General features: G+C 37.6%; 4 protein-coding genes across 7 annotated transcripts; 2 read left to right on the top strand and 2 right to left on the bottom strand.

The window, feature by feature from the left end:
• Nucleotides 1–616: 616 nt before the first annotated feature.
• LOC125187469 (6-phosphogluconate dehydrogenase family protein) lies at nucleotides 617–21,693 on the bottom strand. Of its 4 annotated transcripts, none has more exons than XR_016130622.1 (11): nucleotides 3,250–3,419; nucleotides 2,940–3,028; nucleotides 2,747–2,861; nucleotides 2,367–2,508; nucleotides 2,220–2,293; nucleotides 1,919–2,014; nucleotides 1,664–1,806; nucleotides 1,480–1,564; nucleotides 1,292–1,371; nucleotides 980–1,208; nucleotides 617–891 (listed from the first exon to the last, which is right to left on the bottom strand). XR_016130622.1 is itself a non-coding variant. In XM_089058879.1 (10 exons), the coding sequence occupies exons 2-10, from the start codon at nucleotides 2,999–3,001 to the stop codon at nucleotides 1,121–1,123; spliced, it is 885 nt and encodes a 294-aa protein (XP_088915005.1). In that variant the 5' UTR covers nucleotides 3,002–3,028; nucleotides 21,632–21,693; the 3' UTR covers nucleotides 617–1,120. The 4 variants fall into 4 exon arrangements, 2 of the variants coding, with proteins under 2 accessions (XP_088915005.1, XP_088915004.1); XR_016130621.1 differs by having other exon boundaries at nucleotides 617–888; XM_089058879.1 differs by lacking the exon at nucleotides 3,250–3,419 and adding an exon at nucleotides 21,632–21,693 and having other exon boundaries at nucleotides 617–1,208.
• Nucleotides 6,901–9,769, top strand: LOC148926932 (uncharacterized). The gene is made up of 3 exons (XM_089059301.1): nucleotides 6,901–7,156; nucleotides 7,203–8,971; nucleotides 9,344–9,769. Exons 1-3 carry the CDS (start codon nucleotides 6,901–6,903, stop codon nucleotides 9,767–9,769), a joined length of 2,451 nt encoding a protein of 816 aa, XP_088915427.1.
• On the top strand, nucleotides 19,382–20,739 carry LOC125188256 (F-box protein SKIP19-like). Its single transcript, XM_048085024.2, has 2 exons — nucleotides 19,382–19,932; nucleotides 19,998–20,739. The coding sequence occupies exons 1-2, from the start codon at nucleotides 19,382–19,384 to the stop codon at nucleotides 20,611–20,613; spliced, it is 1,167 nt and encodes a 388-aa protein (XP_047940981.2). The 3' UTR covers nucleotides 20,614–20,739.
• On the bottom strand, nucleotides 21,674–26,705 carry GHR1 (Leucine-rich receptor-like protein kinase family protein). The gene is made up of 3 exons (XM_048088295.2): nucleotides 24,580–26,705; nucleotides 22,838–24,376; nucleotides 21,674–22,577 (listed from the first exon to the last, which is right to left on the bottom strand). The coding sequence occupies exons 1-3, from the start codon at nucleotides 25,640–25,642 to the stop codon at nucleotides 21,994–21,996; spliced, it is 3,186 nt and encodes a 1,061-aa protein (XP_047944252.2). The 5' UTR covers nucleotides 25,643–26,705; the 3' UTR covers nucleotides 21,674–21,993.
• Nucleotides 26,706–27,504: the final 799 nt, after the last annotated feature.

Here is a 27,504-nt window from a genome sequence, read left to right as displayed (position 1 = left end):
CAAATTTCTGTAACGATTATTGTAAATTGTAATTAAACTAAATTTATTGTATCAAAATAGTTACCTAATAAATCAATGAAATTTATTTGAGAGTTTATTGTAATACGATCGGACTTTAATCCGTGCGGGCGGCCCGAACTACGGTTGGGTGGCGGATTCAACTTATTAACTCTGAATACGCTTCCCGACACCACCTCGCCTCGGAAAGGCATCCTGCATCCTCCACGGCCATCGGCAAACCTTCTAAACCCCAACTAATATAGAACGGAAAAAATTACTATCATTTAACTTTTGGTTGACTTCTGGTCAGTCTCATAACTTATAAAAGTAGATCATTAATCTCATAAATTATCTCATGAAATTATAATTTTGATAAAATTTCAGCAACAAAGAACAATGTATATGGTTTCATTTTTGCAATTTTAATGAAATTTCAAGTATAGATCACATATTCATAATATAAAAAAAAATCAATAAACCACACATCACTGCACTGCAATTGTGCTCTTTCTTCTACTCGCATTCGCAGCTCATTTTATTCGGTTTTGGAGGAAAAGACGCGTTTAACTATCAAGAAATCCGGATCGAGACTAAGCAAAGACTAGTGAACCACAACAGAAACTGAACAACGTACTGAGATATTCACATGTGAGTTCGAGCCTATATCCAGAATTTAGAAACCCGGTGTTTTTAATACACAAGTTCAATTCCTAACCAATGCAACAGATACCAAATACGGAGTAGTACATTGTCTGTTTCAACATAAACCGAGGTTTCTCTGTGCTGTCTAGACATAAACACAATGTATCGAGTTGGAAAACCGCAATAATGAAGCATACTTACGTGCAGAAGCTAGAGCCTCGGCCGGGAAGAGATCCATAAATGGAACTGCTTAAGATCAGACAAAGCAGAGTCATAATAGAGGACAACTTTTCAAGAAGTCGAGTCGAATCAACTCAAAAATCTTGCACAAACTTACCATGAGCGAGTGGTCCGGACCCATTTTTACTTCAACCATTGAGAAAGTCACTTTAAAACACATATTATACAAACAATTCACAGACATTATTTGAAAAAGATAAAAGGAACTGTGTACATTGATTCCCGTTCTTGCTCTACATTACACCTCGTCCTTGCCATGGAAGTAATGGCGAAAGACGCAAGAGAAGTCCTTTGTTTCCAAACCTCCGTTGCAAAGTTCTGTGAATCTACACGGTAAATTGAGGGTTAAAAGGCAATAAAATTAGTAAATGGCTATTCACAATCAAGTAGTGGCTGTGAACTAACTAACATCTTTTGTGCTGAAGATGTCATCGGACTTCTTGCACCGACTTCTTTGGCTGATGTAGCCGCAAGGTTCAGGTCCTTAGCCTACATCGAAAGCGACCAATATAACACTTCTGCAGCCGATTGATTTCCTAAACGAAAATCTAACGGATGTTTTCTTGGAAGCATGATGTTGTCTTAGAAAACACATACCATGAGTTTCGTAGCAAAACCTCCATCGTAATTCCTAGATGCCGGCACCCCTTCCATCACTCCTGGCACGGGATTGTAAGTGTCACTGCCAAAAAAACGGAGAACATTAGCCCCAGTTTTTTCGACAGCTTTATGTTTTAGTTTCTGGTGAACCTGATTCAACAGGTAACAAGTAGTGCATTACCTACTCCAACACCGAGCACTCGAAGAGTTAAAAATCTCGGTCAAAGTAGCTGCTCGGATGCCCAGTGACTGTCCGAGCGAAAAAGCTTCTGAAACCCCGAGCATGCTCACAGCCATCGCCAGATTGTTGCAAATCTTTGCTGCCTAGATAGAAAGGAAAAACAAGTTTTTCAATGGCTGACCGGTTAACCAACCAGATTGTCTCTCGACACATTTTAGGACGCGCCATTTTTCAAGAATATAGGCAAGAACACACCGAACCATTTCCTGGACCTCCGCAGTATATGACGTTTTTCCCCATCGAGAGAAACAAAGGTCTCGCGGACCTATAAGCTTCCTCAGAACCACCAACCTAGTCGAAAGAAAGATCAGATGGTCTCTAAGATTTAAGTTGGAAAGATCATATGATCATTGTATGCAACAAAATAAGTTGAATAATATATCTCAATCGACAAAAGTCAAGCATACGTGTATCAAAACCGCACATAGAAATGTAACCGGTCACTCCCAACAGGAGATCCATCATTCATTATAACTAGAATTGCGATAACACATACCATGAAAGTAAGAGTTCCGTTTTCAGCTGATATGATACCTCCGGATACAGGGGCGTCCAACATAGCAGAGCCACCTTAAACAAACAGTCAAGTGAAATGAAAGAGAAGAAAATCATCTTTCAAAAGAGGGGGAAATAAGGAGTAGACCTTTTAAACTAGTAGCAGCAATGGCTGCAGACAGTTTTCTCGATGTCTGAGGATCGATTGTTGATGAATCGATGAACAACCGCGACCTAACCTGATCTCCATGATTAAGGATACCTTCCGGTCCCGTGTAAACATCCATCACCTACATACAAAGCCAAAACACGTTCCAAGACAATAACTCCATCTGTTCGCCAATACATGTCTCATTTTGTCATTTTGGCTCGTTTCACTTTTACTATGTATGATAAGTATGTTCAACATTCAATTAACTCATTACACTAATTATAAAACTAATGTAGATCACATTCTACTAACTTTTCGCAGCCACATTTCTTAAAACCCGAGTAGGTGCAAATCATGGTGAAGTACTCAAAGCTTACATGGGCAGAAGATGGCAACATTGTGATTACAGCATCACTCTCCTCAGCAACTCCAAGAGGTGAATCCTTTGTAAGAAACCCTTTGTCCGAGAATCCCTTCATCACATCATGGTTACTGTCACAAAAAAACAACATTGTCAAAATTCAAGAAAAAGGGTTAGATAAGAACAAGAACACATAGATATAGCATTACATATCATGAACCACAACAGTGTATCCAGCTTTAAACAAGTTATCAGCCATCCTTGATCCCATGTTTCCAAGTCCTATGAATCCAACTCTCTGTAAGAATATATAAATACAACCAAACCAAGATTACATCAATCACATCAATAAAAGTGAAAACTTGCTTCAATTTCTTGAAAACTCATCAAAATTCCAAAATCAGAAATGATACAACCAAGAAAAAGAGGGGTAAATATGAACACAGCAAATCCCAGAAACAGAAAAGCTTCAATTAGGCTTAAAAGGAAACTAAAAAAAACAAAAATAGAAAACTTTACTTCAAATTGGGAGGGAAGAGATGATGAGCAGAAGTTGCGAGTGTGAGAAAACAGTTCATGGATGCCCAACAGCAACCTCAATCTACAAGCAGCCATTACCAGAGTTATGCGTGTGTCTAGAGAGAGAAAGAGAGCTAAGTGCTACGGTGTTTTCCAGTATGGACATTAACTATGCTCTGTGCTTTATGGCCATTTACGTCATTGATGACTATGTAAGAGGAGTTTTAGCCTTAATTTTAATAATTAGTAAGTTTTAGATATAAATTTAAATATCTAAAAATTCAAATATTGAATACTCCTTCGTCTCAAACTTCGTCCCTTCCACATATTGCATGTAAAATGAGCACCTAAAGTCAACGAAATGACAAAAGTTATAATATAGGATATGTAGTTGATTTTTGTTTGAAATTATTACATAGATGATGAAAATCCGGCTTATGGAATAGATTGTGCTAGTGCAGGACGAGAAAAATGCAGGAAATGATAAGATGTTGGGAAAATGATAGGGTGGAGGGGTATTGGAGTGCAAAGAGAAGTCGGAGACGAATGTTTTAATATGAATGAGTTACTACCTAATAAATTACTTCCTCCGTTTCTTAAAAATAGGGACATTTGAAACGGTACGGGTTTTAATGCAAAATTTGGTAAAGTAAGAGAGAGAAATTTTTTTTTGGTAAAATAAGATAGATGAAGAGAAAAAGGTAATGGAATTAATGTTAATGGATTATGCAACCCACTTTAAGTTGTTAATTGTAATGGTATAAGTGGTAAATAAATTGATGTACAAGGGTATAAAGATTTTCAAAAACAGAAAGTTTGAAAGTTGCTATTTTTAAGAAACGGACTAAAAAAAAGAGTTGTTATTTTTAAGAAACGGGTGGAGTATTTGTTAGCAATACGCTTTTTTATTAGTTGACCAAATTATATAGGTGAAGAGTTTACATGATTATTTTTTTATGAGACATATATGATATAACAAATTCTTATGGATTTATGTGATGACTTGGATTAATGTGATGAAGTTATTGTTTAATACTCCCTCTGTCTCAAGTTACTTGAGTCGTATTCTATTTAGGGTTGTCCCAAGTTACTTGAGTCATTTCTCTTTTTGCCTAAAACAAAACATCTAATCACACTTATTTTATTATATCTTCTACTTTATTTAACTCACTAAACACAATTTTCTTAATTCTCGTGCCGAAAAAAAACGTCTCAAGTAACATGGGTCGAAGGGAGTATAATAAATTAAATCTTTGAAATTGATAAAATATGAATGAAGGTTATATTTATTTTATTTTTCTATGATAATGACTTTCATATTTTGAACATTATAAATTGTATATTAATAACTTCATATCGATGGTGTTGACATTAAATTTTACTAGGGTTTGAATAAGATTGTTCTTTTTATATCCCAAAAAAACGTTTTAATCAATATATGTGCTTTTGTTGTTTTAATATAATTTTAAATATTATACTAATTGCATAATTGGTTTTAACATTTTACTTATATTACTCTAAATCGAGATTATAGTTATTAGTTGTGATTAATTTTACTATATTATAATTTTATTTTTATACTTAATTATTGCTATATTCATATATATATTTAATAAAAAAAAATTGATAGGAGTATTATATATAAATTGTAACCTGCAGAAGCATAATTGTATATGAAATTGAGAAAATCATCTTAAACCTACTTAATCCACAACTTTTACTTATTTTTCGAAAAAAATGATCAATAAAGATACCCTATTTATTCTTGTGATGATCTGAATTCCTAACCTACTGAATTGAGAAAAAATGTTTTATCAAACTGAGTAGTGTTTCATCATCTTCTTATTTTATAGTACTCCCTCCGTTTCTTCATAGTTGAGGCGAAACTTTTCGGCACTGAGTTTTAGAAATGAATGCTGGGTTTGTTAAATAAATAGATAAAAAAGTAAGAGAGAGAAAAAGGTAGAGAGAATAAAGTATAAAGTGAATAAAGTAGAGAGAGTAAAGTAAGAAAAAGTAAAGTAAGAAAGAGGAAAAAGTTACCATATAAGGAAACGACTCAACTATGAAGAAACTTCCCGAAATGGTAAAATGACTCAACTATGAAGAAACGGAGAGAGTATTTTTATTGTACAGAATGTGTTCAAAGAAATAATAAGCCTGCTTTTTTTTAATTAAAAATTGAAGATAATTTATAATAGAAATATTTAGGAATAAATAGAATGTATTAGAAAAAAGTACAGAATTCTAGAAGAGAAAAAAAATAGGATGAAAACTTTAGAAAAAATACATATGGTCTATATATATGACTATTGTAAATATTTTGTAGATGTTAAGTTTCACAAGTTTAGTTTTTTTTTTTGTTTTCAAATTCGAGTGATGATAAAGTAATATATTAAAGAGATATTGGCATCTAATATCACTTTTTCGCACGAACTTTAAAATTGACAAATAATATCACGAACTTTATCCCTTGTTTGTTTTTTCCCACGAATGAAAAAATCTTCAAATAAACGAATTTTTTTTTCATAATTTCTCAACAATAATTTTAAAAGACTTAAAATGTAACATTGAAACTTAAAATGAATGCATTTTAAAAATTAATAGTACACACTTTAATTATTTGAAGTGTTCGACAAATTAAAAGACAGCTGTATACACTTCTGAACTTAATTTCCTTTTTATCACATCCGTGTTATACATGACACATTATAATTTATTTATAAATATAAATGTATATGAATATAGATATATTTTATTTAACATAATAATGCATTAAAACAGAAAATAAATATAATTCATTTATTAAAATTTGAATCTGAATGGGAAAGAATATCCATAAAAGTAATAGACCTAAAATATAGGATTTTTTTATAGAACTATTATGTCTTAAATTATTTAATCAAAAAAAAAATTAAATAGGTAACTCTTCATCCACTATTATGTGTTCCACTTATACCAATATGAATTATAAAAATATAGAACAAAGTGGGTAGAGAAAGTCAGAGGAACGTGAATCTTAGAATGTACCCCTCTATCCCATTAGAAATACAACGTTTTCCTTTTTGGGTTGTCTCATAAAAAATGAATCGTTTCTTAAAATGGAAACATCACTCTCTCTATTTTTCCCTCTCTCTTACTTTACTCTCTCTTCATTAACTCACAAAACAATACTGCATAAAATCTCGTGTCGGAAATCAAATATTTCATATTTATTGGGACGGAGCTCAAAATAGTATGAAGTGAGATAATTAATAAGGAAAGTTAAAATTGAAAACTAACAGGGGATGGAGGAAGTATTATAAATTTTTATATTAAAATTTAAGAAAACTAATTAAATTATAACGTATCTCAATGCCATGGAACTAAACTGAATTTCATCATCCCAAATCGACCTTGTTATCATAACATTGTCTAAAAGCATAGGCATTTTGAATTCTAGATGACCGGAGATTTTCCCGACGAGCCGTCGGAATCTGAAAAAAGAAGCTGGTATACATCAAGATAGTCCCAATATACAACAATTGTTGCAAAAATAAAAAAGAAAAATAACTTTCTACTTCCACTACTCAAAAGCAAAAAAAAAAGAGGTGAAAATTAGATATTTCATCCCCACTTCATATCTTGATCTTCTTCACTAACCAAACCTAAATGGACGATAGATCTTCATACACATTCTTGATCCCCGGCCTCTCCGACACCGATCGGATGCACCGGAGGGCGATCCCGAGCACCTCTTTCATCCCTTTATCAGCTGCCGGGACGCTCATCTCCGCCACCAACGCTGCATCGAAGCACTCCGCTCCTCGCCCTTCCGCCACCTTAAACCGGACCCAATCCGACAGCCCGACCCCTCCATCCGCACCCGAGACGACATCGCCAGCACATTTCCCGGTCAGGAGCTCCAGCATTATGACTCTAAACGACGGGAGGGGCTTCTTGGACGCGGTCAGGGGTTTTTACCAACGGAAATCACATACCGGCGCCATTCCAACTTGGGCCGCCGGTTTTTGCCAACGGAAATCACATACAGGCGCCATTCCAACCTGGGCCGCCGGTTTTTGCCAACGGAAATCACATACCGGCGCCATTCCAACCGGGGCCGCCGGTTTTTGCCAACGGAAATCACATACCGGCGCCATTCCAACCCGGGCCGCCGGTTTTTGCCAACGGAAATCACATACCGGCGCCATTCCAACCTGGGCCGCCGGTTTTTGCGAACGGAAACCACATACCGACGCCATTCCAACCTGGGCCGCCGGTTTTTGCGAACGGAAACCACATACCGGCGCCATTCCAACCTGGGCCACCGGTTTTTGCGAACGGAAACCACATACCGGCGCCATTCCAACCTGGGCCGCCGGTTTTTGCCAACGGAAACCACATACCGGCGCCATTCCAACCTGGGCCGCCGGTTTTTGCCAACGGAAACCACATACCGGCGCCATTCCAACTTGGGCCGCCGGTTTTTGCCAACGGAAATCACATACCGGCGCCATTCCAACCTGGGCCGCCGGTTTTTGCCAACGGAAATCACATACCGGCGCCATTCCAACCTGGGCCGCCGGTTTTTGCCAACGGAAATCACATACCGGCGCCAATCCAACCTGGGCCGCCGGTTTTTGCGAACGGAAATCACATACCGGCGCCATTCCAACCTGGGCCGCCGGTTTTTGCCAACGGAAATCACATACCGGCGCCATTCCAACCTGAGCCGTCGGTTTTTGCGAACGGAAATCACATACCGGCGCCATTCCAACCTGGGCCGCCGGTTTTTGCCAACGGAAATCACATACCGGCGCCATTCCAACCTGGGCCGCCGGATTTTGCGAACGGAAATCACATACCGGCGCCATTCCAACCTGGGCCGCCGGTTTTTGCCAACGGAAATCACATACCGGCGCCATTCCAACCTGAGCCGTCGGTTTTTGCGAACGGAAATCACATACCGGCGCCATTCCAACCTGGGCCGCCGGTTTTTGCCAACGGAAATCACATACCGGCGCCATTCCAACCTGGGCCGCCGGTTTTTGCGAACGGAAATCACATACCGGCGCCATTCCAACCTGGGCCGCCGGTTTTTGCGAACGGAAATCTCATACCGGCGCCATTCCAACCTGGGCCGCCGGTTTTTGCCAACGGAAATCACATAACGGCGCCAATCCAACCTGGGCCGCCGGTTTTTGCCAACGGAAATCACATACCAGCGCCATTCCAACCTGGGCCGCCGGTTTTTGCCAACGGAAATCACATACCGGCGCCATTCCAACCTGGGCCGCCGGTTTTTGCCAACGGAAATCACATAACGGCGCCAATCCAACCTGGGCCGCCGGTTTTTGCCAACGGAAATCACATACCGGCGCCATTCCAACCTGGGCCGCCGGTTTTTGCCAACGGAAATCACATACCGGCGTCATTCCAACCTGGGCCGCCGGTTTTTGCAAACGGAAATCACATACCGGCGCCATTCCAACCTGGGCCGCCGATTTTTGCCAACAGAAATCACATACCGGCGCCATTCCAACTTGGGCCGCCGGTTTTTTCGAACGGAAATCACATACCGGCTCCATTCCAACCTGGGCCGCCGGTTTTTGCGAACGGAAATCACATACCGGCGCCATTCCAACCTGGGCCGCCGGTTTTTGCCAACGGAAATCACATACCGGCGCCATTCCAACCTAGGCCGCCGGTTTTTGCGAACGGAATTCTGCACCAAAATTTGGTGAGTCTTTCTTTTTTTTGGTTATTTGAATCTTTTCTATGCTGCGATTTAATTAAGTGATGCAGTAATTTAGTTTACTGTTTAAGTAATTGAACCCTTTTCTTTGTGAATTGTGAATTGACTACGTAATTTAGTTGAAACGTGACGCAGTAATTGAAATGTTCTAGTGAATTGTAAATTTATGGCAGAAATTTAGTTTTCTTGGTTAATTCTGTGTTTCTTGAATCGGACGTATTTGTGAATTGACTCTGCTAAGTATATTTAGGGTTTTTTCTTGACAAAGACTGTTTTTCTTTCTTAAAATTTGTTTGATTCTTTGGGTTCTACTATTTGGAGAAAATTTGACTACAATTCATTATTGTTGATGTAAAGGTTCTATTCCATATACCGTTAATGTGGTGGGTACCGTACATGATGTTTGTTGATGGCATTCCACAACATGTGTGGATACAAGTTGTACGTAACGAGCCGATCTATGTACCACCATTGGCTGTGTTAGCCCTGGCAGCCCATGGACAACTGCCGCAGGTCGTGTATGCCCCCCCCCCCCCCCAGTTGTGCACGCCGCACCTCCACCATTCAGATATGCCGCGCCACCACAAGTGGCGTACGGACCTCCAGCGGAAGTCCAGGCAGTTCAAGCCCACGCATTGCACGACCCAGAAGGGCAGGACCCGGAAGGGCAGCAAGACCCGGAAGACCCGGAAGGGCAGCAAGACCCGGAAGGGCCGGACCCGGAAGTGCCCCAGGCTCAAGCCCCAGCAGCACCAGCAGCGCCACCGGCTCATGTTAGCCTAGATGCACACTTTTCAGGTTCTGAAGTTACCGAAGCACAGACAGATCCAAATTTAGACTAGTGGTTTTGACAGATCCTAGGAGAACATAATAGATGAAATGCTTGTTGTGTGCATATTACCATGAAGTCGATGTTACAAGCTTTGAACTCAATCCACACTATTTTTTTGAAAGGATATATTTTCCGTTTTGAGAAGAAAAATAGATTCAATGTACATTTCCTTTTTTGGAGATGCTCTAATTGAGAAGGACCTGAGAAGCACATAAGTCTATTGATCCATAAAAATAACCGAGCCAATTTTTTCACTTCATCCTTGTACATAACTTACTCTTAGACTTATTACCTATCGACCGTAATTATAAAATTAAGAACTAATTACATATCTAATATTCCCACCGTGCAAAATTAATTGGCATAAGTTTTCTTTTCTTCCTCAACAATTAATTAATACCTTAATTTTATTAGTTTATGACCTCCCACATTCCACGAACTAATTTCACTCATGTATTAATAAAAGCAAACCTCGTATTCCATGAACTTTTTTCACACACTTTCTAATATAGTATTTCTTAAATTCGAGTCAACTTATATCAGTTAATCGTGAATGGAGGGAGTACTTCACTTTTGACAAGTACAATATATAAATGTACTATTGATCAAATTCAAATATGAACGAAAAGGATTATTAATATGGCTCATGATATGTACTGGAGCAGTATATAAATTCATGTGGGCATTAGATGGGCTGATCACGGGCCTAGTTATAGGTTGATCCTAGATTCATAAAATTGCCTAATTACAAATTCACTATATCTACCGAGCTCGGCCCAAACCCATTCTGTTTCTCTGATCTAGGCCCGGATTGGACTACACCAGTTCGAGCAGAACTCTAGATACAATTGCATAAGTACATTATTGATATTATAATTATTTCTTCAAAAAAAAAAAAAAAAAAAAAAAAACTCAAAGGAAATGAGGCTGTAAATGTATAGAATATCACCTCTAATAGAAAATAATAATAACACTACTAAATACTAATGTTTCGATTTAGAGGCATAACAAATTCGAAGTCCTAAGACGCCACCTCCCCATTATTAATTGCCATTTTAATACTCTATTGAGCAAAAAGGAGATTCCGTCGCCTTGCAACCCCCACACTCCGCTCCAACATTATGTGAGGGGATTAAATCAGGGTACGCAGTAACCCGTTTGGGGAGAGGCCTTAACCACTGACTGCCAGAAGCCCATCTCCAAGGCCTCACACTTGTGCCTGAGAGATGGAAGCAACTACACGACAGCAGTGAGATTCGAACTTAGGCTCATTGCAGCAAGATCTGCTATATAATCGTCTATTTGTAGGAGTTTTGGACGTCGGAGATGGAGTTGACGTGGTGGAGACCGGCGGCAGAGATGGATTTGACCTTACCGGCGGCAGGAAATCCAACCACAATCTCACACATGGGAGGGGAACCACCCTCTCCTTCCCCTTGACACCGGAAAGCTTGGAGGACACTCGTCACTACAACGTCGTAATAAACCCTCGCCGTTTTGCTCATCTTCCGCTCGGTTTTGGCTTTCTGCTGAATCCAGAAGAAGCTGGTGGCGCGGTTGAAGCCAAGCTCTTCGAACTCCGCTGCCTCAACCTCCACCACCTGAAACAGGCACCGAGGCACCGAGAATTCGTCGAGAAGTTCTAGAAACTTCTGCTTGCAGGCGGTGGTAGATCTCGGCGGTCTTGCGCTGAGCTTCGATCTCTTTCGACATTTTCTTAATTTTTGATTGTGATTTTTTGTCTTTCATTCTTTGTTAGGTTTTTATAAATCATTTTTGCGCGGTATTTTTGTGGGCATCACGAATTAATTGAGTTGTTTTTGTACATTGATATTTTATGATTTTTGGGGCTTGATGAGTTAATTAAGTTGTTGGTGGGATTTTAAATTATGTGACTTTCCGAATTTATATGGCTATCTTGAAGTCCCCTAATTTTATCGAAACACTGGAACGTGTTATAAAATTTGTAATTTACAAAAAGTGATACATCATCATCTATAATTAAATTATGTGACGTGAATAAGAACATGACATCACAAGATTTTATTATTTTCTGTTTTCGTCGTTATTAGAGACAATAACAAATTCATTTGTAGGAGTACTAATTTCCATGAAATGTACGCAGTTTTTCGCTTAGAACATGACTCCATGTACAATATAGTTTATATTCAATATTCAAATACTTTTACTTAAATACTACTATCAACTTATATTCTGGCGAGACTCATACGGAGTACTATTTACTCCTTCCGTTCCAGATAATTTGGGACACTTTGATCCGGCATGAGTTTTAAAAAATGTAATAGAAATTGAGTTGAAAAAGTTGGTGGGATGTGGGCCTACTTTTAAAGTATTAGTTTTATAATAAAATGTTAGTAGGAATGAGTTAGTGGAATATGAGTCCACTACCAACAATGGTAAAAATGAAGTAGGACAAATTATATGGGACGGCCCGAAATGAAATACTGGATCGAATTATCTGGGACAGAGGGGATATTTTCTAAAAATATGTGCTCATCAAATATTGCATATTACGGAGTACTCGTTGAAAGGTAGAGTAATATCTAAATACTTTAATAAGCTGTCTTTCTAGAATGCTGTACTGCTGAAAATGATTTTTTACTGAAAATTGGGATCAAAATTTCCTAGGATTAATATACAATATGTCCACTAAAATAAATAGGACTAGTTCCTACTGTTGGCTGTTTTTGAAATAGATCTTAATGGTTTTGTTAAGCAATTTTGACAATTAAGGACCTAAAATAGGTTGGCTCAGGTGCGAACGTTTTTTTAATACTCCCTTCCTCCAATAAAAATAGGTCATTTAGGATCTAGCTTTAATATATACTCCTAGACATGGCCAAACCAAACCGGCCCACCGGTTAATCGCCGGTTTTGAACCGGCGGTTCGGAACCGAAACCGAAACCGGACGACGGTTCCGGTTCGAAATCCGGTTACGGTTCGACATACGGTTCGGTTACGGTTCAACAAAATTCAAAACCATAACCGGCGGTTAACTGCCGGTTCGGAACCGCCGGTTAACCGGAAATAAATGGTCATCGCCGGTAGGTTCGTAGGGTTGCAAGGGTAGGGTCGGAAAAGGACGGTTAGCCGCCGGTTTTTGGTCAGAAACCGGCGGTTCGTGTCGGAAAACCGGCGGTTTCTGACACAAAACCGCCGGTTTCCGACGGTTCGGGGGTAGGGTTGCAGGCGTAGGGCGTAGGGTTGCAGCGTAGACCTGAAAAGGTGTCGGAAACCGCCGGTTTTCGGTCAGAAACCGGCGGTTTTCTGACACGAACCGGCGGTTCCGTCAGAAAATCGCCGGTTTCTGACCAAAAACCGGCGGTTCCGACCGTTTTCAAAATTTGAATTTCAAAATTTAAATTTAAGTTGAGCTCAAGTCCTTTTCCTTTTTCTTTTTTTTTTTTTTCTAATTGTTTCAACTTTACTTTTAATATATTTTTTGTAAATTGTAATTTTGTATCTATATTTTAAATTCAAGTGTATAGTTGGATACTTGTATTGTTGTATTTTGTAACTTGTAAGTTGTAACTTGTAATTGTATTGTAGAAATTTACATTCAAAGTTTCAAATCAATAAAATTGCAATTTTTTATCGTTATCAATTTCTCTTTGGATTGTACTATAGAATTTAGAAGTAATAACTATAAGATTTAAAAAAAAAAAAAAAAAAAAAAAAAAAAAAAAAAAAACCGGAACCGAACCAGAACCGGCCCGGATGAACCGGAACCGGCGAAAAACCGGCGGTTATTAACCGGAACCGGAACCGGCGGTTTTACGAACCGTGGCCACGTCTATATACTCCTAATTGATAAAGCAAGAAAAAATAGAAAAAAAATATTGTTGAAATTGTATAGTGGATTGTGAGGCCTATAAATGATAAAGGAAAAAAAAGAATTCTATAAATAGATATGGACTATTTGATGGACGGAAAATGAAATATGACTTATTTCTATGGAACGGAGGGAATAATAAAAAAATCTCAGACCCCTATTGTTGTAAGTGAAATTTAAAAGGTACTCCCTCAGTCTCGCTTTAGCTCGAGTAATAAAAAGAGTAACTAAGCTGCCAGCTTTGGTGGCTTTCTTATTGAGAAACACAATGGAAAAACACCAAAAATGAACGCAAAAGAATTGTATTGACTTGCAATCAAAGAAGATCCAATCTTGGATTGATTACAGAAGAAGAATGAGAGATTGAACAAGAGGGAAAAACGTTTCACACTCTAACTACTTCAGTTAACAAGCATTTTATATCTAACTTTGAATCCAACGGCTAGTTGGATCGGACGATTGAGATTTAATCTCAACTAACCACTTAAATCCTACGGCTCCTGAAGGTCTGGAGCTGCACAGCTTAATTCTTCCTCTCTTGATTCGATTTTTGCCCAACTTCTCAGCAACTCGAGCTAAGTTTCATATCTTCCAACTCTTTTCTCCACCTTGTTTCTAGTAGGAACTAGTATGAGCTCGTGTATACAACATTTACAAGCTCCTACTAGAAACGAAGGAGAAAAAGAAAAAGCAGCGGTCAGTGGTGGGCGGCTGACCGAGAGAATGTTAGATATTTTAGTGTAATTAGATTAACTTGAATGATCGGTTATTGTTATAATGATACATCATTTAAGTATGGAGGTGCGGAGTGCACGCTTATTTGAATTCGTTATAATATTAGGAGCGAAGCTCCTAGATAGATGAACGGGGGTCCGGGGGCAGCGCCCCCGGGTAGCGGGGTCCAAGGGGCAGAGCCCCTGGCTGGGGTCGAAGCTTGGAAATTTTTTATTTCCGACAAAGTTACTGTATCGGAAATTCATCCGAAAATATAATTTCCGAAAGTCGAAGGACTAAATTGCAATTTTGGAAACCTTTGAAATTCGGTTATTTTCGGTTTCATCTCCCAACAGGTGCAATGCTTCATTGCACTGTTTCATCTTCTTCTTCTACTGATCATTTTCTGGTTCAAAATAATCGAAAATAAAACATATGATCTTCTAATACTCTGAATTTTATCCGATCAAACATTTTGGCTGAACCCCGAAATTGATTTGATCTGAAAGTGATAAACACGACTTTCAGATATCCAGTTTTTGTTTCTCTGTTTTATATCTCCCTAACAGAGAACTGTCGGTGTTGGGGAGGCGCCGGCAGGCCGAGGTGGGTGGGATAGGTGAAGCAAGCAGGCATGAGGTAGGACGGAAGAACCTGAGATGCAGGGCGGTGAAGCGGTAATAATAGCAGCTCCAATTAGAAAAAGATAGAGAGAGGGAAATGCGGCAGCCCCTATCAAATATTAGTAGTATTAATTTATGGAGATATAATATTTGGGCTTTGTTTTGGGCCGTTTAATGTATAGTTATATTGGAGTATAATTTTACATTTATCGATATTAAATTTATTAGCTATCGATCTGTAATCATAGGAGGAGTTGAATATTCATGACATATTTTTGTAATTGATTCCCAATTAATTTTAGAAATTAATTATAGCAAGGTCTATATCACTAATTATATTTAATTACATAAGTTATACTATCACTAATTGTCTAAAATTAATTTATATATAATTTTAAAATAAAAATATTTTGAAATATTAAATTCTTAATACACGCTAAACATTTAAATTATGCTTCCTTCGTGAGAACGTAGTTGAATTGTATCCTTTGTAAGAAAAAATAATTTGTTAAAAATTATTATAATAAATGCTTATATATGATTATGCTTTTATCAATCTTTTTGATATATTCATATAATTTATTATTTCATAAATGTTGTTATTGTTACTTTTATATTTATATTACAATAAAATTTAAATAGATTCACGTAAATAAACCAAATTAATTAACAATTTTTATTCTTTTGGATTGTGCCAAAGTAGTTGAGTCATTATAATAATTAGTTACTATAATTTCAACATTAAAGGTGTATCTTTATTTTATTAATTTGTAAATCAAATTGTGGTATAAATAAATTGTTGTAATGGATATTTGTAGATATAATTATTTGTACGATAAAATTGTTAATCGTACTTGTAGATATTTGTAGATATAATTATTTGTTTATAATGCTATGTAGGGTCCTCTTCAAATGCTTATAATACCATAATCCAAAACAAAGACTAAATCTACACCCTTGGATTTTGAAATGAGTGGATGAGATTAAAGCTCACAAATTTCAATAATAGTAGACAAAATATCAACAAAAGGATAATTTTTGTGGGTGTTTTTTTATATCAACATTGTGTATTACAAATATCAACAATATGACATTAGAATATCAACACAACGATAAGAAAATATCAACACATTTTTATTGAGATTGGACATGCATAATATTGAGAATTTGCCTACAATATATTGAGATTTTTTGTTGCATTTGTTGATAAAAGCTGCTTATCAACATATACGAAAATTGAAATATAATTTATCAAATTTCATCACTCGAACATCGTCAGAACATATGCAATTGAGATCTCGTTGGAATCCTTATTAAATTATCTTTAATTTGATATATTTTTTGCGAAAAAATAATTTAAATTGAGAGAGTTACGTAAATTTAAAGATTTGAGATGATTTTAAGGAGAGAGAAAGTAGTTAGTTATAATTACTACATAGGATTTGACATTAATACCCTTTTAATTTAATAATTATTTAAATTTAAAATATATTATTACACTTGGCATTATATTAACCACAAGATCTTCTAATCTAATGGTTAAAAGTTAGTCTCAATTTTGGGTTGATAATTAGTTAACAATTGATCACATCCCATGTTATGTATATTTTTTATAATTAATTTCTATTCTTATTGGTAAATATGGTGTTATATTATTTATTCTATATTCTTTATTTTAATATATTTAGCTGTTATTATATCTTCATAAAATATTTTGTCCCGTGTATAGCACGAGTGTTAACACTAGTTAAATTAAGAGGAGATATGTTGTGAATTCTATAATATTTTGGATGGGAATTTATCAAAAAGTTGAGCGTTGGGAGCTTAACTAATTAAATTCGTGAATAAATGGTTTAAGTTTTCGAAGACTAAAAATGTTGAAGTTCGAAACGCGAGCCCACAACGCGTTGGGTGGCCACAAAAGAAATCGAAAGAAAAAGGAAAACGACATTCTCATGTCACAAAAATAATTAAGAAATGTTATTAATTAAATTTCTGATATGCAAGTTTCAAAATTTTCGTTAAGATGAACGAAGAATAAATGAAATAAATAAGGGGCATGCATTCCGATCCGATAAGTATATGAATTTCTTTAGTCTTATTAGTATGTTGTTTTACTTTCAAGAGGCTATTTCTGCGAGTTAAAGGCGGAGTGATGAAAATTCAAGATAAGGAGTTTTAAGAGAAGGTGGCTTTCTGTGTACTATACAGTTTTTATGAAATGTATTTTGTGGGCTTTTTTTAAAACGCTTGCGAGTATGCTTTCAGTTGTTTATGTTCCAAGTATGTTTTGCAATATGCTTTCGGTTAATTATGTTCCTAGTGTGTAAAAATATGTTTCAAGTATGCTTGCAGTTATTTACTATTCCCTCCATTCAAATTAAATTGAGTCTTATTTCTCTTTGGAATGTCCCAACTAAGTTGAGTCACTTCCTTTTCTTAGCAAAAGAACAAAACATTCATTTACTCTTACTTTATTCCACCATCTACTTTACTCTCTTCTTTTCTTTCATATTTATTCTTCTCTCCTATTTTTCAACACAATTTCTTAATCTTCGTGCCCAAAAGTTTTGTCTTAACTTAGTTGGGACGGAGGGAGTATTATTTAGTTATGTAATATTAATGTGTTCGGTTTTGACTGATAAAAATGAGTTTTGTTTCAAATATGTTTATAAAAAAATTGGAGTTTTGAAAATTATGTCAATCCATGTTTTGTTTTGAACATTGCCTATATGTTTGTCTAGCAAGGGCAACGTCCCTACTAGACCAGTTCAGTTTTAGTTGAATTTCAGGTTGGTAAGTGGGATGAGCCCATACATTCCGATTATAGTATATGTTCCTAGAAAAAAGATCGGCAAATCGCTTTTGATAAAGGAAAAGAAAAATTATTTATTGTTCTATTTGTTTGACTCATAATTCGACACTTTATTAAATATTTTTATAATATAGATAACTATAAAGTAACTTTCAATTTTATATTAAATTTATATATTATATATTTAACTTTTATTAATATAATAATAAGTAAATAAATTGAAGACTTCGAATTCACTAAAAGTACTACTTCCTCCGTTCGCGATTAGGAGTCCCGGTCACTTTTGGACACCTATTTTATAAAAATGATAAAAAATAGTTAAAGTGGAGAAATGGTAAAGTAAAAAAGAGAATAATGTTGAGAAGACTCTTGTCAACGTTATTCTCTCTCTTACTTTACAATTTCTCCACTTTAACTATTTTTTATTATTTTTATAAACGGGTGCGCAAAAGTGACCGGGACTCCTAATCGCGGACGGAGGGAATAGTATTTAAATTTCTAAAACATACTTTAAAACTTATTGAAATATTGTTTCATTTTGTACAAATCTCTGAAATATTAATATTTAATCATATTTATGTTTGAAGCATTTATCTCAAATTTATCATAATTTAATAATTTAGTATTACTTCAGTTCCATTTAAAATGTCCACCTTTCCTTTTTAGTTTGTTTTATTCAAAATGTCTACTTTCTAGTATATTTTAATTTAAATCCTTCTCTTATATCTCCTTATTAAAATATTTAATCACTTTTTCCACTCTTTTTTATCAAAATCAATTATTCCACCTAAAACTCTGTACTACTCAAGAATGTGGTCATCTTGAATGAACGGAAGGAATTCATTTTATAAATATAATTAATAATTAATTTTCATCATTATTTTATTAAATTGATTGTATGTTAATATTATTAGTAGTAAGTTGATTAACCCAATATTGTGAAAAAGATGCATTTATTCGGTTATAGATTTGTTTCACAATAAGACATATCTTCTAAAATGGAAGAAATATAAATCAAGAAAATATAATTTGCTTTAACATGTAATTTGATTTTGGATCCTTCCGCAATAATCTCTTCATATCTCTGTGTCCTACATATCAGGTAACCATAATCAAAACGCCGAATCAAATCAGATCTGTTGAATGTTAGTTCTAATTTTGAGAGATTATAGGATTGGGTTGAATTTTACATTGCTCTATTTACTCCCTCCGTCCAGAAAGATTGTCTCATTTCCTTTTTCACACTTATTTTGCAAAAATAATAATAAATAATTAAAGTAGAGAGAGTAAAGTAAAATAGAGAATAATGTAGAGAATAGTCTTACCTACATTTTTTTTTCTCTTATTTTACTCTCTTTCAATTTTACCTATTTATTATTATTTTTGCAAAATTAAGGCAAAAAATGAACTAGGACAATTTTTCTGGGACGGATGGAGTATTTGGTTTTGGAATCCCCTATAAATCATAGAGACTTTTATTTGATATGATATTCATTGTTTCTCCATTCACTTTTTGGTTTTGGAATCCCCTATAAATCATAGAGACTTTTATTTGATATGATATTCATTGTTTCTCCATTCACTTCCGCCATGGCCAGTTATACTCTACCAACATCCATTCAACTAGTACGATATTGTCACCCATTTTCTCCATATTATTCCCTTCCTTACCTATTCCCTACACATAATCCTTACCAATTCTCTTTGCCACATACTATCCCTTATATCCTTGCCCCCTTCCATACATGGATGCCTCTCTGCATCGGCTGGGTTCCTAGAAATATTGATGTTCCTCCGTCTCCACCTCTTCCACCTCTGCCGCCACCATGGATTGAACTGCCGTGGGATGTAACGGCCAATATACTGCAAAGGCTGGGGTCGGAGGGGATGCTCACAAGTGTGCCGCAAGTGTGTACCACCTGGTGGAAGGTCTGCAAGGATCCCTCCTTGTGGCGAGTCATCGATTTCTCCGACAAAAAGCAAGGTCCTCTCTTCGACAAGTATATGATCATGTGCCGCTGTGCAGTGGATCGTAGCCAGGGACAATTGGTCGACCTCACCATTCAGTATTTCGGCAATGACAAACTCATGGAGTACATCACTGAGCGGTAAAAAACTTTGTTCAAAGTCATTCATGATTTTTAAATTAGTCTAATCTTTTATTGTTTGACAGATCACCAAATCTCAAACGCCTTAAACTTGGAACTTGCTTTAACCTATCAGGAGATGGTGCAACTAGAATGTTTGCAAAGCTTGTACATTTGGAAGAATTGCATCTCACTATTAGAAAAATTATTGGTGCTGCTGACATTGAAGCTATTGGCAATTGTTGCCCAATGTTGAAATCATTCTCATGCAATGGATTTAAGTACGGGGTTAAGACATTGTTAAATGACGATTTTGTTGCAGTGCACCATCGGAATTTGTATGCTTTTGCAATCAGCAAAAGCATGCCTAATCTGCGTCATCTTCAACTCTTTGCACATTGGATTGGGAATGAAGGACTTGAAGCCATCCTTCACGGTTGTCCACATCTCGAATCACTTGACATTCGGCGATGTTTTGATCTCGATCTTGAAGGGGAGTTGGGGAAAAGATGTCGTCGGAAAATTAAACATCTTAAACTCCCCAATGACTCAATCAGTGATATACCATGGCCTAATTGCGATGGCGGAGATCCATTTGATTCTTCTGCCCGCAGATTTGAATTTTACGAATACAACTATTATAAAGATTATGAAGATTATTGTAGACGTTACGGTTACGGTTACAATTTCAACTTATTATGATCATGGTACACTGGTATCTTTCTTCTATCAATTTTCTTTTTCTTAATAAATTTATATGGACAAATAATACTCACGTTGTTTTCCCTTTTTTTTCTTGGTTTATTGTGGACGGATTAGTTGTGATTATTTCCCTTTCTGTACGTCTTTATTTATAATTTATTTAAAACACACATAATAAGTAGTAGACCTTTTAAACTAGTAGCAGCAATGGCTGCAGACAGTTTTCTCGATGTCTGAGGATCGATTGTTGATGAATCAATGAACAACCGCGACCTAACCTGATCTCCATGATTAAGGATACCTTCTGGTCCCGTGTACACATCCATCACCTAGATATGGCCCAAAACACGTTCTAAGACAATAACTCGATCTGCTCGCCAATACATGTCACATTTTGTCATTTTGGTCATCCGCCGTTACTAGTCTCGCTTCACTTCTACTATATATGATAAGTATGCTCAACATTCTGTAACCCATTTCACTCACGTTTAATTACAAAACTAATATTGTACATAAAAGTAGGACTTACATTTCACATTGCTTCACATTTCTTAAAACCTGAGTAATTACCAATATTGCAAATTATGGTGATGTACTTTTAAAGCTTACATTGGCAGAAGACGGCAACATTGTGATTTCAGCATCACTCTCCTCAGCAACTCCAAGAGGTGAATCCTTTGTAAGAAACCCTTTGTCCGAAAATGCCTCCATCACATCATGGTTACTGTCGCAAAAAACAACATTGTAAAAATTCAAGAAAAAGGGTTAGATAACAAGAAGATATGTTGAGAAAAGCAGATAGATGTAGATATAGCATTACATCAAGATTACATCAATCACATCAAGAAAAGTGAAAAACTTACTTCAATTTCTTAGAAACTCATCAAAATTCCAAAATCAGAATAGATACAACCAAGAAAAAGAGGGGTAAACGCAGAGAGATGAACACAACAAATCTCATTTACGCTTAAAAAAGAAACTAAACAATACAAATGAAAACAAAAATAGAAAAGTTTACTTCAAATTGGGAGGGAACAATGATGAGCAGAAGTTGCGAGTGTGAGAAAACAGTTCATGGATGCCTCTGTTAGGAGACAACAGCAACCTCAATCTACAGTGTCTGAAAAGCATCAGCATTTTGAATTCGAGATAACAGGAGATTTTCCCGACAAGCCGTCGGAATCAGAAAAAAGAAGCTAGTATACATCAAGTTATGTCCCAATATACAACAATTGTTGCAAAAATAAAAAGAGAAAAATAAAGCAAAAATAACAAACTTCCTATTTCCATTACTCATAAGCAAAAAAAAAGGAGGTGAAAATGAGATATTTCATCCCCACTTCATATCTTGATCTTCACTAATACAAAAACTAACCAAACCTAAATGGAGGATAGATCTTCATACACATTCTTGATCCCTGGCCTCTCCGACACCGAACGGATGCACCGGAGGGCGATCCCGAGCACCTCTTTCATCCCTTTATCGGCTGCAGGGACACTCATCTCCGCCACCAACGCTGCATCGAAGCACTCCGCTCCTCGCCCTTCCGCCACCTTAAACCGGACCCAATCCGACAGCCCGACCCCTCCATCTGCACCCGAGACGACATCCCCAGCACATTTCCCGGTCAGGAGCTCCAGCATTATGACTCCGAATGCATAGACATCCGATTTGAACGACGGGAGGGGCTTCTTGGACGCGATCAGCTCTGGCGCCCGGTAACCTAGAACGCCAGCGTCGAGGATCTGCTCGATGGTGCCTGACTGGGTCATGAGACGGTGCAGGCAGTAGTCGGCCACTCTGGCGTTGAGGTCGGGCCCTTCGAGTAGTACATTTGCGGCTTTGAGGTTCCCGTGAGGCACGGCTCGGTCGAAATGGAGATAGTTTAGGCCACGTGCAACGTCTACTGCGATCTTGAGCCTCTGCGCCCACGTTAAGGGCGGACCCTTCCTCCCCGGTCGATCTGCAAATAGTAGATTCGTTGAAAACGTAGCACGCTTAGAACCACAAACACAACATAACTTTCCATTGTGCATAATCAGCTATCAAATGTCCAAGAATCTACTTAAAATGTAGTAGTAATTATTTTGACAAGAATTATAGATGTGACCAATCATGCAAAGAAAATCAAGCTCTCATCTAACCAATTAACCATCTACATCAATCAAGACAACATTGTAGGCAAAGTAGCAAACTGGGCTAGGAATCGAGGCTAGGAATTACCGTATAGAAAGCTCGCGAGGCCACCAGGCGATATGTAGTCGGAAAGAATGAGCTTCTCGTGTTGCGTGGGCCCCCAGTAGTAGCCTCTCAACCCTACCACATTTGGATGTCTGATGTTGGAAAACTTCTTTGCTTCTTTAGCAAATTCTTTCCTCTGCTTAGCAACTCCTTCCCTCAGCCACTTCACGGTCAGGAACAGCCCGTTCTCGAGAGTCGCTCTGTACGACGTCCCGTGGCTGCTCCGTCCGAGGACTTCTGCCGGTGCTCGTGACAGCTCCTCAGCGGTGAACGAGATAGTGTCGTCTAGAAAATACAGCTCGCCTGCCAGCCGGTCGGGAGATTTGACGTCTAATCTCGAGAGGCTATCGATAGTGTATGAATCACCGGATTCTGGCGACCACGAGAAGTGGCCTGTCTTCGATGGGGAGAAGCCGGTTACAGCGGCCAGTTTCTCTTCCGGGTCGATTATCTCGGACGACGACCCTTTTCTCGACCTCACTAGATCCTCGGCTGAAACAGTCAAGCCACTAGCACGGTCCCTGCCACCGATGCTAGATGGATTCGTTGAAGGGCGGCTGGCGTCTTTGGTGGTGACAACAGGCAACGGCCTCTTGGATTTCCGCTTGCGACAGATAAAAACGACAAGTAGGATCAGAATGATCAAAGCAGCCACACACGAAACTACTATTGCCACGATAACAATAGTTCTCATACGATTATTACTCGAGTTTCCAGCTTGGCCTTGCCTTGATCCCGGAGGAGGATTAGGGAATTGCAAGTCGGAGTTGCCAGGGTAGAACGAAGACGTCGGGAACCTCCTCAGATTATCAGGGACCACACCGGAGAGATTATTGTATGAAGCATTGAAGCTTTGGAGACTATCAGCCAAATTCTCTGGCAGATGCCCGGTGAAATGATTCCCGGATATGTCCAACGAGTTTAAGTCTGTGAGATTACCAAATGAACTAGGCAAAGGCCCTGAGAAATTGTTTCTTCCGACATTGAGCGTTTGAAGTCCAGTAAACGAACCAAATCCATCAGGCAACTCACCGCTAAGCTTGTTGTCAGCAAGATCAATAACAAGAAAATTTGTAATGTTAGAGAGAGGCGAGAACTCAATCCTCCCAGAGAAGGCATTGCCCTGCAGATAAAGCTCCTTGAGAGTATCTGACGTTAAAAGAGAAGCTAAAAGAGGTCCGTCTAATCCATTGAAGCTGAGATCGAGAGTGGTGAGCTTTGGAAACTGTGTGATAGCTTTAGGAAGAGAGCCATTCAGGGAATTGTGGGAGAGGTTGAGGTGATTCAGACGCAGAAACTGAGCCGTTGCCTCTGGAATAGGCCCTGTCAATTGGTTCCGGCTTAGATCAAGGAACTCGACATTCCCCCATTTAACCAACCTAGTCAAATTTCCTTGAAAGTTGTTTCTTGACAGGTCAATCCCAGCACAGCTTCCTGTCAGCAGAGGAAGCTCACCGGAGAGCTGATTAGAGGACAGGTTAAGAGTGTGCAACGTCGTCGAAGTAATCATACTTATAGGCCCTGTCAAGTAAAACAAGGTGTTAGCAATAGCTTTTGCATCCAATCACAAGTTAATAAGAGCATAAACAGTTACTAAAACAAGAAAATCAACCACTAAACATAACAACAATCAACACTAGAAATTCATAGTCAAAATTATGAACATAAGATAAAATTCACAGTTTTCTAAAAGTAAAAAGACAAGTTGTGAGTAGACAATGTACCTGTAAGGTTATTCCCACTTAGGTCCAGCTCAGTTAGGACCAAAGAGTCTCCTTTCAGAAGGTTGTTCGGGACGGAGCCAGTAAACTTGTTGTTGCCAAGTCTCAAGACTTCGAGATCATAAACGAAATTGAAGCCCGGCAATTCCCCAAACAGCTGATTGTAGCTCAAATCCAAGGCCTTCAAGCTCCCAAAAGCTTGCGCGTCGCCACCACCAACGAGCGATCCCACAATCTGGTTGTGGCTGAGATTCAAATGCTTTAGAGATGGAGAAACTCCTCCTAGAAACTTCTTCTGATCCTCTGCAGCATTTACTAGCAAATTCCCACTAAGATCAACATGGCTAGCTGTAGTGAGCAGCAGGAACAAAGGATCAACCTTGCCATCGAGCATGTTTCCATGTAAGTCGAGCACATCAAGCTCAGTCATCAGCTCCAATCCCTTCGGGACACCCTTTGTGAAGGCATTCAACGACAAATTGAGATACACCAAACCTCCCAGCCTCGTCAAGGATGAAGGCAAGGGCCCCGAGAGCGAATTCCGGCTCATGTCTAGAGACCTAATCGAGGCAAGACCGGATATTGAGTCCGGAATTGCACCAGAGAAGTTATTTCCAGCCAGTGACAGATTCTTTAAGCTAGCAAGATTACCAATCTCAGATGGCAATGAAGAGGACAACAAATTATTCGAAACATCGAGATACTCAAGGCTCTTGAAGTTGCCTAGGCTTTTCTCTAACTTTCCAGAGATGGAATTGTTTGCAATTGACAGCTTCACAAGCATTGTTAGATTAGAGAACACACTCAAATCCACATCAGCAGATAAGCCTAAGTTATCAAGAACAACAGCAGCAACATTACCACCATTACACATGATTCCATTCCAAGAAGAAGGGCAGCCATTGAAATCAATTGACTCATCATTCCATGAGTTCACTACAAAACCAGTTGGATCATGCTTGATTCCTTTCTTGAACTCAAGCAATGCCAAGATGTCCTGAGACGGGAGCTGTCCGAAGCAGGAGACACAACAAAGACTCACAACAAGAAGCCTAAATATCCTCATTCTAACCCCAAGCAAAACAATCTGGTTTATCCACAAATGTACCAAAAGATTTGAAATCTAAGGAAATGTACTGTGTTATACAGCAACCAAACAAAACACCCACAACTGAATTCCACTAAAAATGTGTTCTTTCACTGCAACAAACACAAAGCCAGAGCTTCACACCACATTTTCAGACCACTAACACATTGGAATTGGAAGGAAAAAGACAGCACAAAATGGACTATGGAGATCTAAACAAAGGAAACTTCACCGTTCTATCACCATGGAGGAGTTGGTAACCTTCCTTTTTCAAGATTCAAGCTCCTCCTTCCGACAAAAAAAATTGATAGCTCAAAATGCAACAATGTACCAAGAAAGACAACAATTTCTCACTTTCTATTATCAATGTAGCTTTCACAAACCAAAAAGGGTGTTCAAATTATCTCACAACAAACTACTATGGACACGAAACATCAAAAAAGCTTTGGCCTTTTGAAACCCTAAAGATGTGAGATGGAAAAAGATGGGAGTTTTACACAAGAAAACCACACTCCCACTCACTCTCTCTCTCTCTCCCTCTCCATACACAAAAAAGGCAACACCTTTTGTCTCTTCTTAATTGATTATTTACATCCCTTTTTTAAACTTTTAAATCCTCCAACCAACGCAGCTCACAAGTGGGGAAGCGCAACACATTAATTATGTTTTGTTCCATCGTTAGAAATAGAATTGTGGGAAATTCTAAGCCCAACTTTTATTTCACTTTCATTATTCTACCTTTTTAGTCTAACCACTATTTAATTGCATTAAAACCCCCAAATTAATTCGGGCTATAAGCTCTAATTAAGGGGTTATTCTTTAATCAAGAATCTCTGGTACAAGATAAAAGAAACAGTAAAAAAAACAAAAGCAGCAGAAGAGAGTCAGAAGAGAAAAAAGAGAGGGAAATAGTAGCGGGAAATAAAGTGGGATTAAATGCGTAATTATGCCCGTGAAAAGGGGATTTGGGGAATCTTAGCGTGGTGGACGTCAATGTGAATCATCAAATCTAGTTTTTAAAATTGGTTGGGGTCCATTTATTTGCCATGGAAACTGTGAGCTCATGGAGGAGCAGAGCATCGGAATTCGAAAGTGGTGTTGCAGTATTAGAACAACATTGGGTCCCACCAAATATAGGCTTTGACTAGGGTTTTCGTAGGCCTCTAATTTGGGAAATTGGGATATTTTCAAACCATAGTCTATATAGATCTTGTATAAGAGTTCTTGTTGAATGTTTATTTGAATTATTGTACTACATCCGTCTCTCAAATTTTGTCATCATTTAATTTGACACAGATTTTAAGAAATATAATAGAAAGTGGATTGAAAAAATTAGTTGCATTTGAGTCCTACTTTTATATATTAGTTTTAAAATATAATGTGAGTAAGAATGAGTTAGTGAGATATAGGGTCCACTACCAAAAATGGTAAAAGTAAAAGATGATAAATTTTAAGGGATGGACAAAAATAAAAATAGGTGACAAATTTTCAGAAACAGAGGGAATATTTACTTTTTTTTTTTTGGAATGTAATTTTTGGATTTTTTTAATCTATAAAGCAAACTAGCACATTTAGTATCAGGAATAGAGGGAATATTTACTTTTTTTTTTTTTTTGGAATGTAATTTTTGGATTTTTTAATCTATAAAGCAAACTAGCACATTTAAGTATCAGCGAGTAGATGAGCTTTGATTTTTACTCAATTCTTAATATAAATGTCAATTTGATCATATAATTATAAACTAGTACTCTCTCCTTACCGGATTAATAGTCACACTTTTCCATTTCGGTCCGTCCCCAAGTAAGAGTCACGCTTCATTTTTACCATAAATAGTAAGTAGG

The sequence above is a fragment of the Salvia hispanica genome, chromosome 5, assembly GCF_029641045.1.
Source record: "Salvia hispanica isolate PSC_SH4W2 chromosome 5, Shi_PSC_v1, whole genome shotgun sequence".
Classification (NCBI taxonomy): domain Eukaryota; kingdom Viridiplantae; phylum Streptophyta; class Magnoliopsida; order Lamiales; family Lamiaceae; genus Salvia; species Salvia hispanica.
The sequence above is the reverse complement of the archived record's forward strand: the minus strand, read 5'-3'. Positions and strand labels throughout refer to the sequence as shown.

Excerpts from the sequence above, each read along its gene's own strand:
- GHR1 (XM_048088295.2), bottom strand. The coding sequence starts at position 25,642 with ATGAGGATATTTAGGCTTCTTGTTGTGAGTCTTTGTTGTGTCTCCTGC. Across the intron at positions 24,377-24,579 it reads AAGTGGGAATAACCTTACAG|GGCCTATAAGTATGATTACT; the intron begins GTACATTGTCTA and ends TTTACTTGACAG. Across the intron at positions 22,578-22,837 it reads CCTCGCGAGCTTTCTATACG|ATCGACCGGGGAGGAAGGGT; the intron begins GTAATTCCTAGC and ends TACTATTTGCAG.
- LOC125187469 (XM_089058878.1), bottom strand. The coding sequence starts at position 3,345 with ATGGCTGCTTGTAGATTGAGGTTGCTGTTGGGCATCCATGAACTGTTT. Across the intron at positions 1,807-1,918 it reads GAGGTCCAGGAAATGGTTCG|GCAGCAAAGATTTGCAACAA; the intron begins GTGTGTTCTTGC and ends CTTTCTATCTAG. Across the intron at positions 1,372-1,479 it reads GTTTTGCTACGAAACTCATG|GCTAAGGACCTGAACCTTGC; the intron begins GTATGTGTTTTC and ends CTTTCGATGTAG.
- LOC148926932 (XM_089059301.1), top strand. The coding sequence starts at position 6,901 with ATGGACGATAGATCTTCATACACATTCTTGATCCCCGGCCTCTCCGAC. Across the intron at positions 7,157-7,202 it reads TTTCCCGGTCAGGAGCTCCA|GGGTTTTTACCAACGGAAAT; the intron begins GCATTATGACTC and ends GGACGCGGTCAG. Across the intron at positions 8,972-9,343 it reads GAATTCTGCACCAAAATTTG|GTTCTATTCCATATACCGTT; the intron begins GTGAGTCTTTCT and ends GTTGATGTAAAG.
- LOC125188256 (XM_048085024.2), top strand. The coding sequence starts at position 19,382 with ATGATATTCATTGTTTCTCCATTCACTTCCGCCATGGCCAGTTATACT. Across the intron at positions 19,933-19,997 it reads ATGGAGTACATCACTGAGCG|ATCACCAAATCTCAAACGCC; the intron begins GTAAAAAACTTT and ends ATTGTTTGACAG.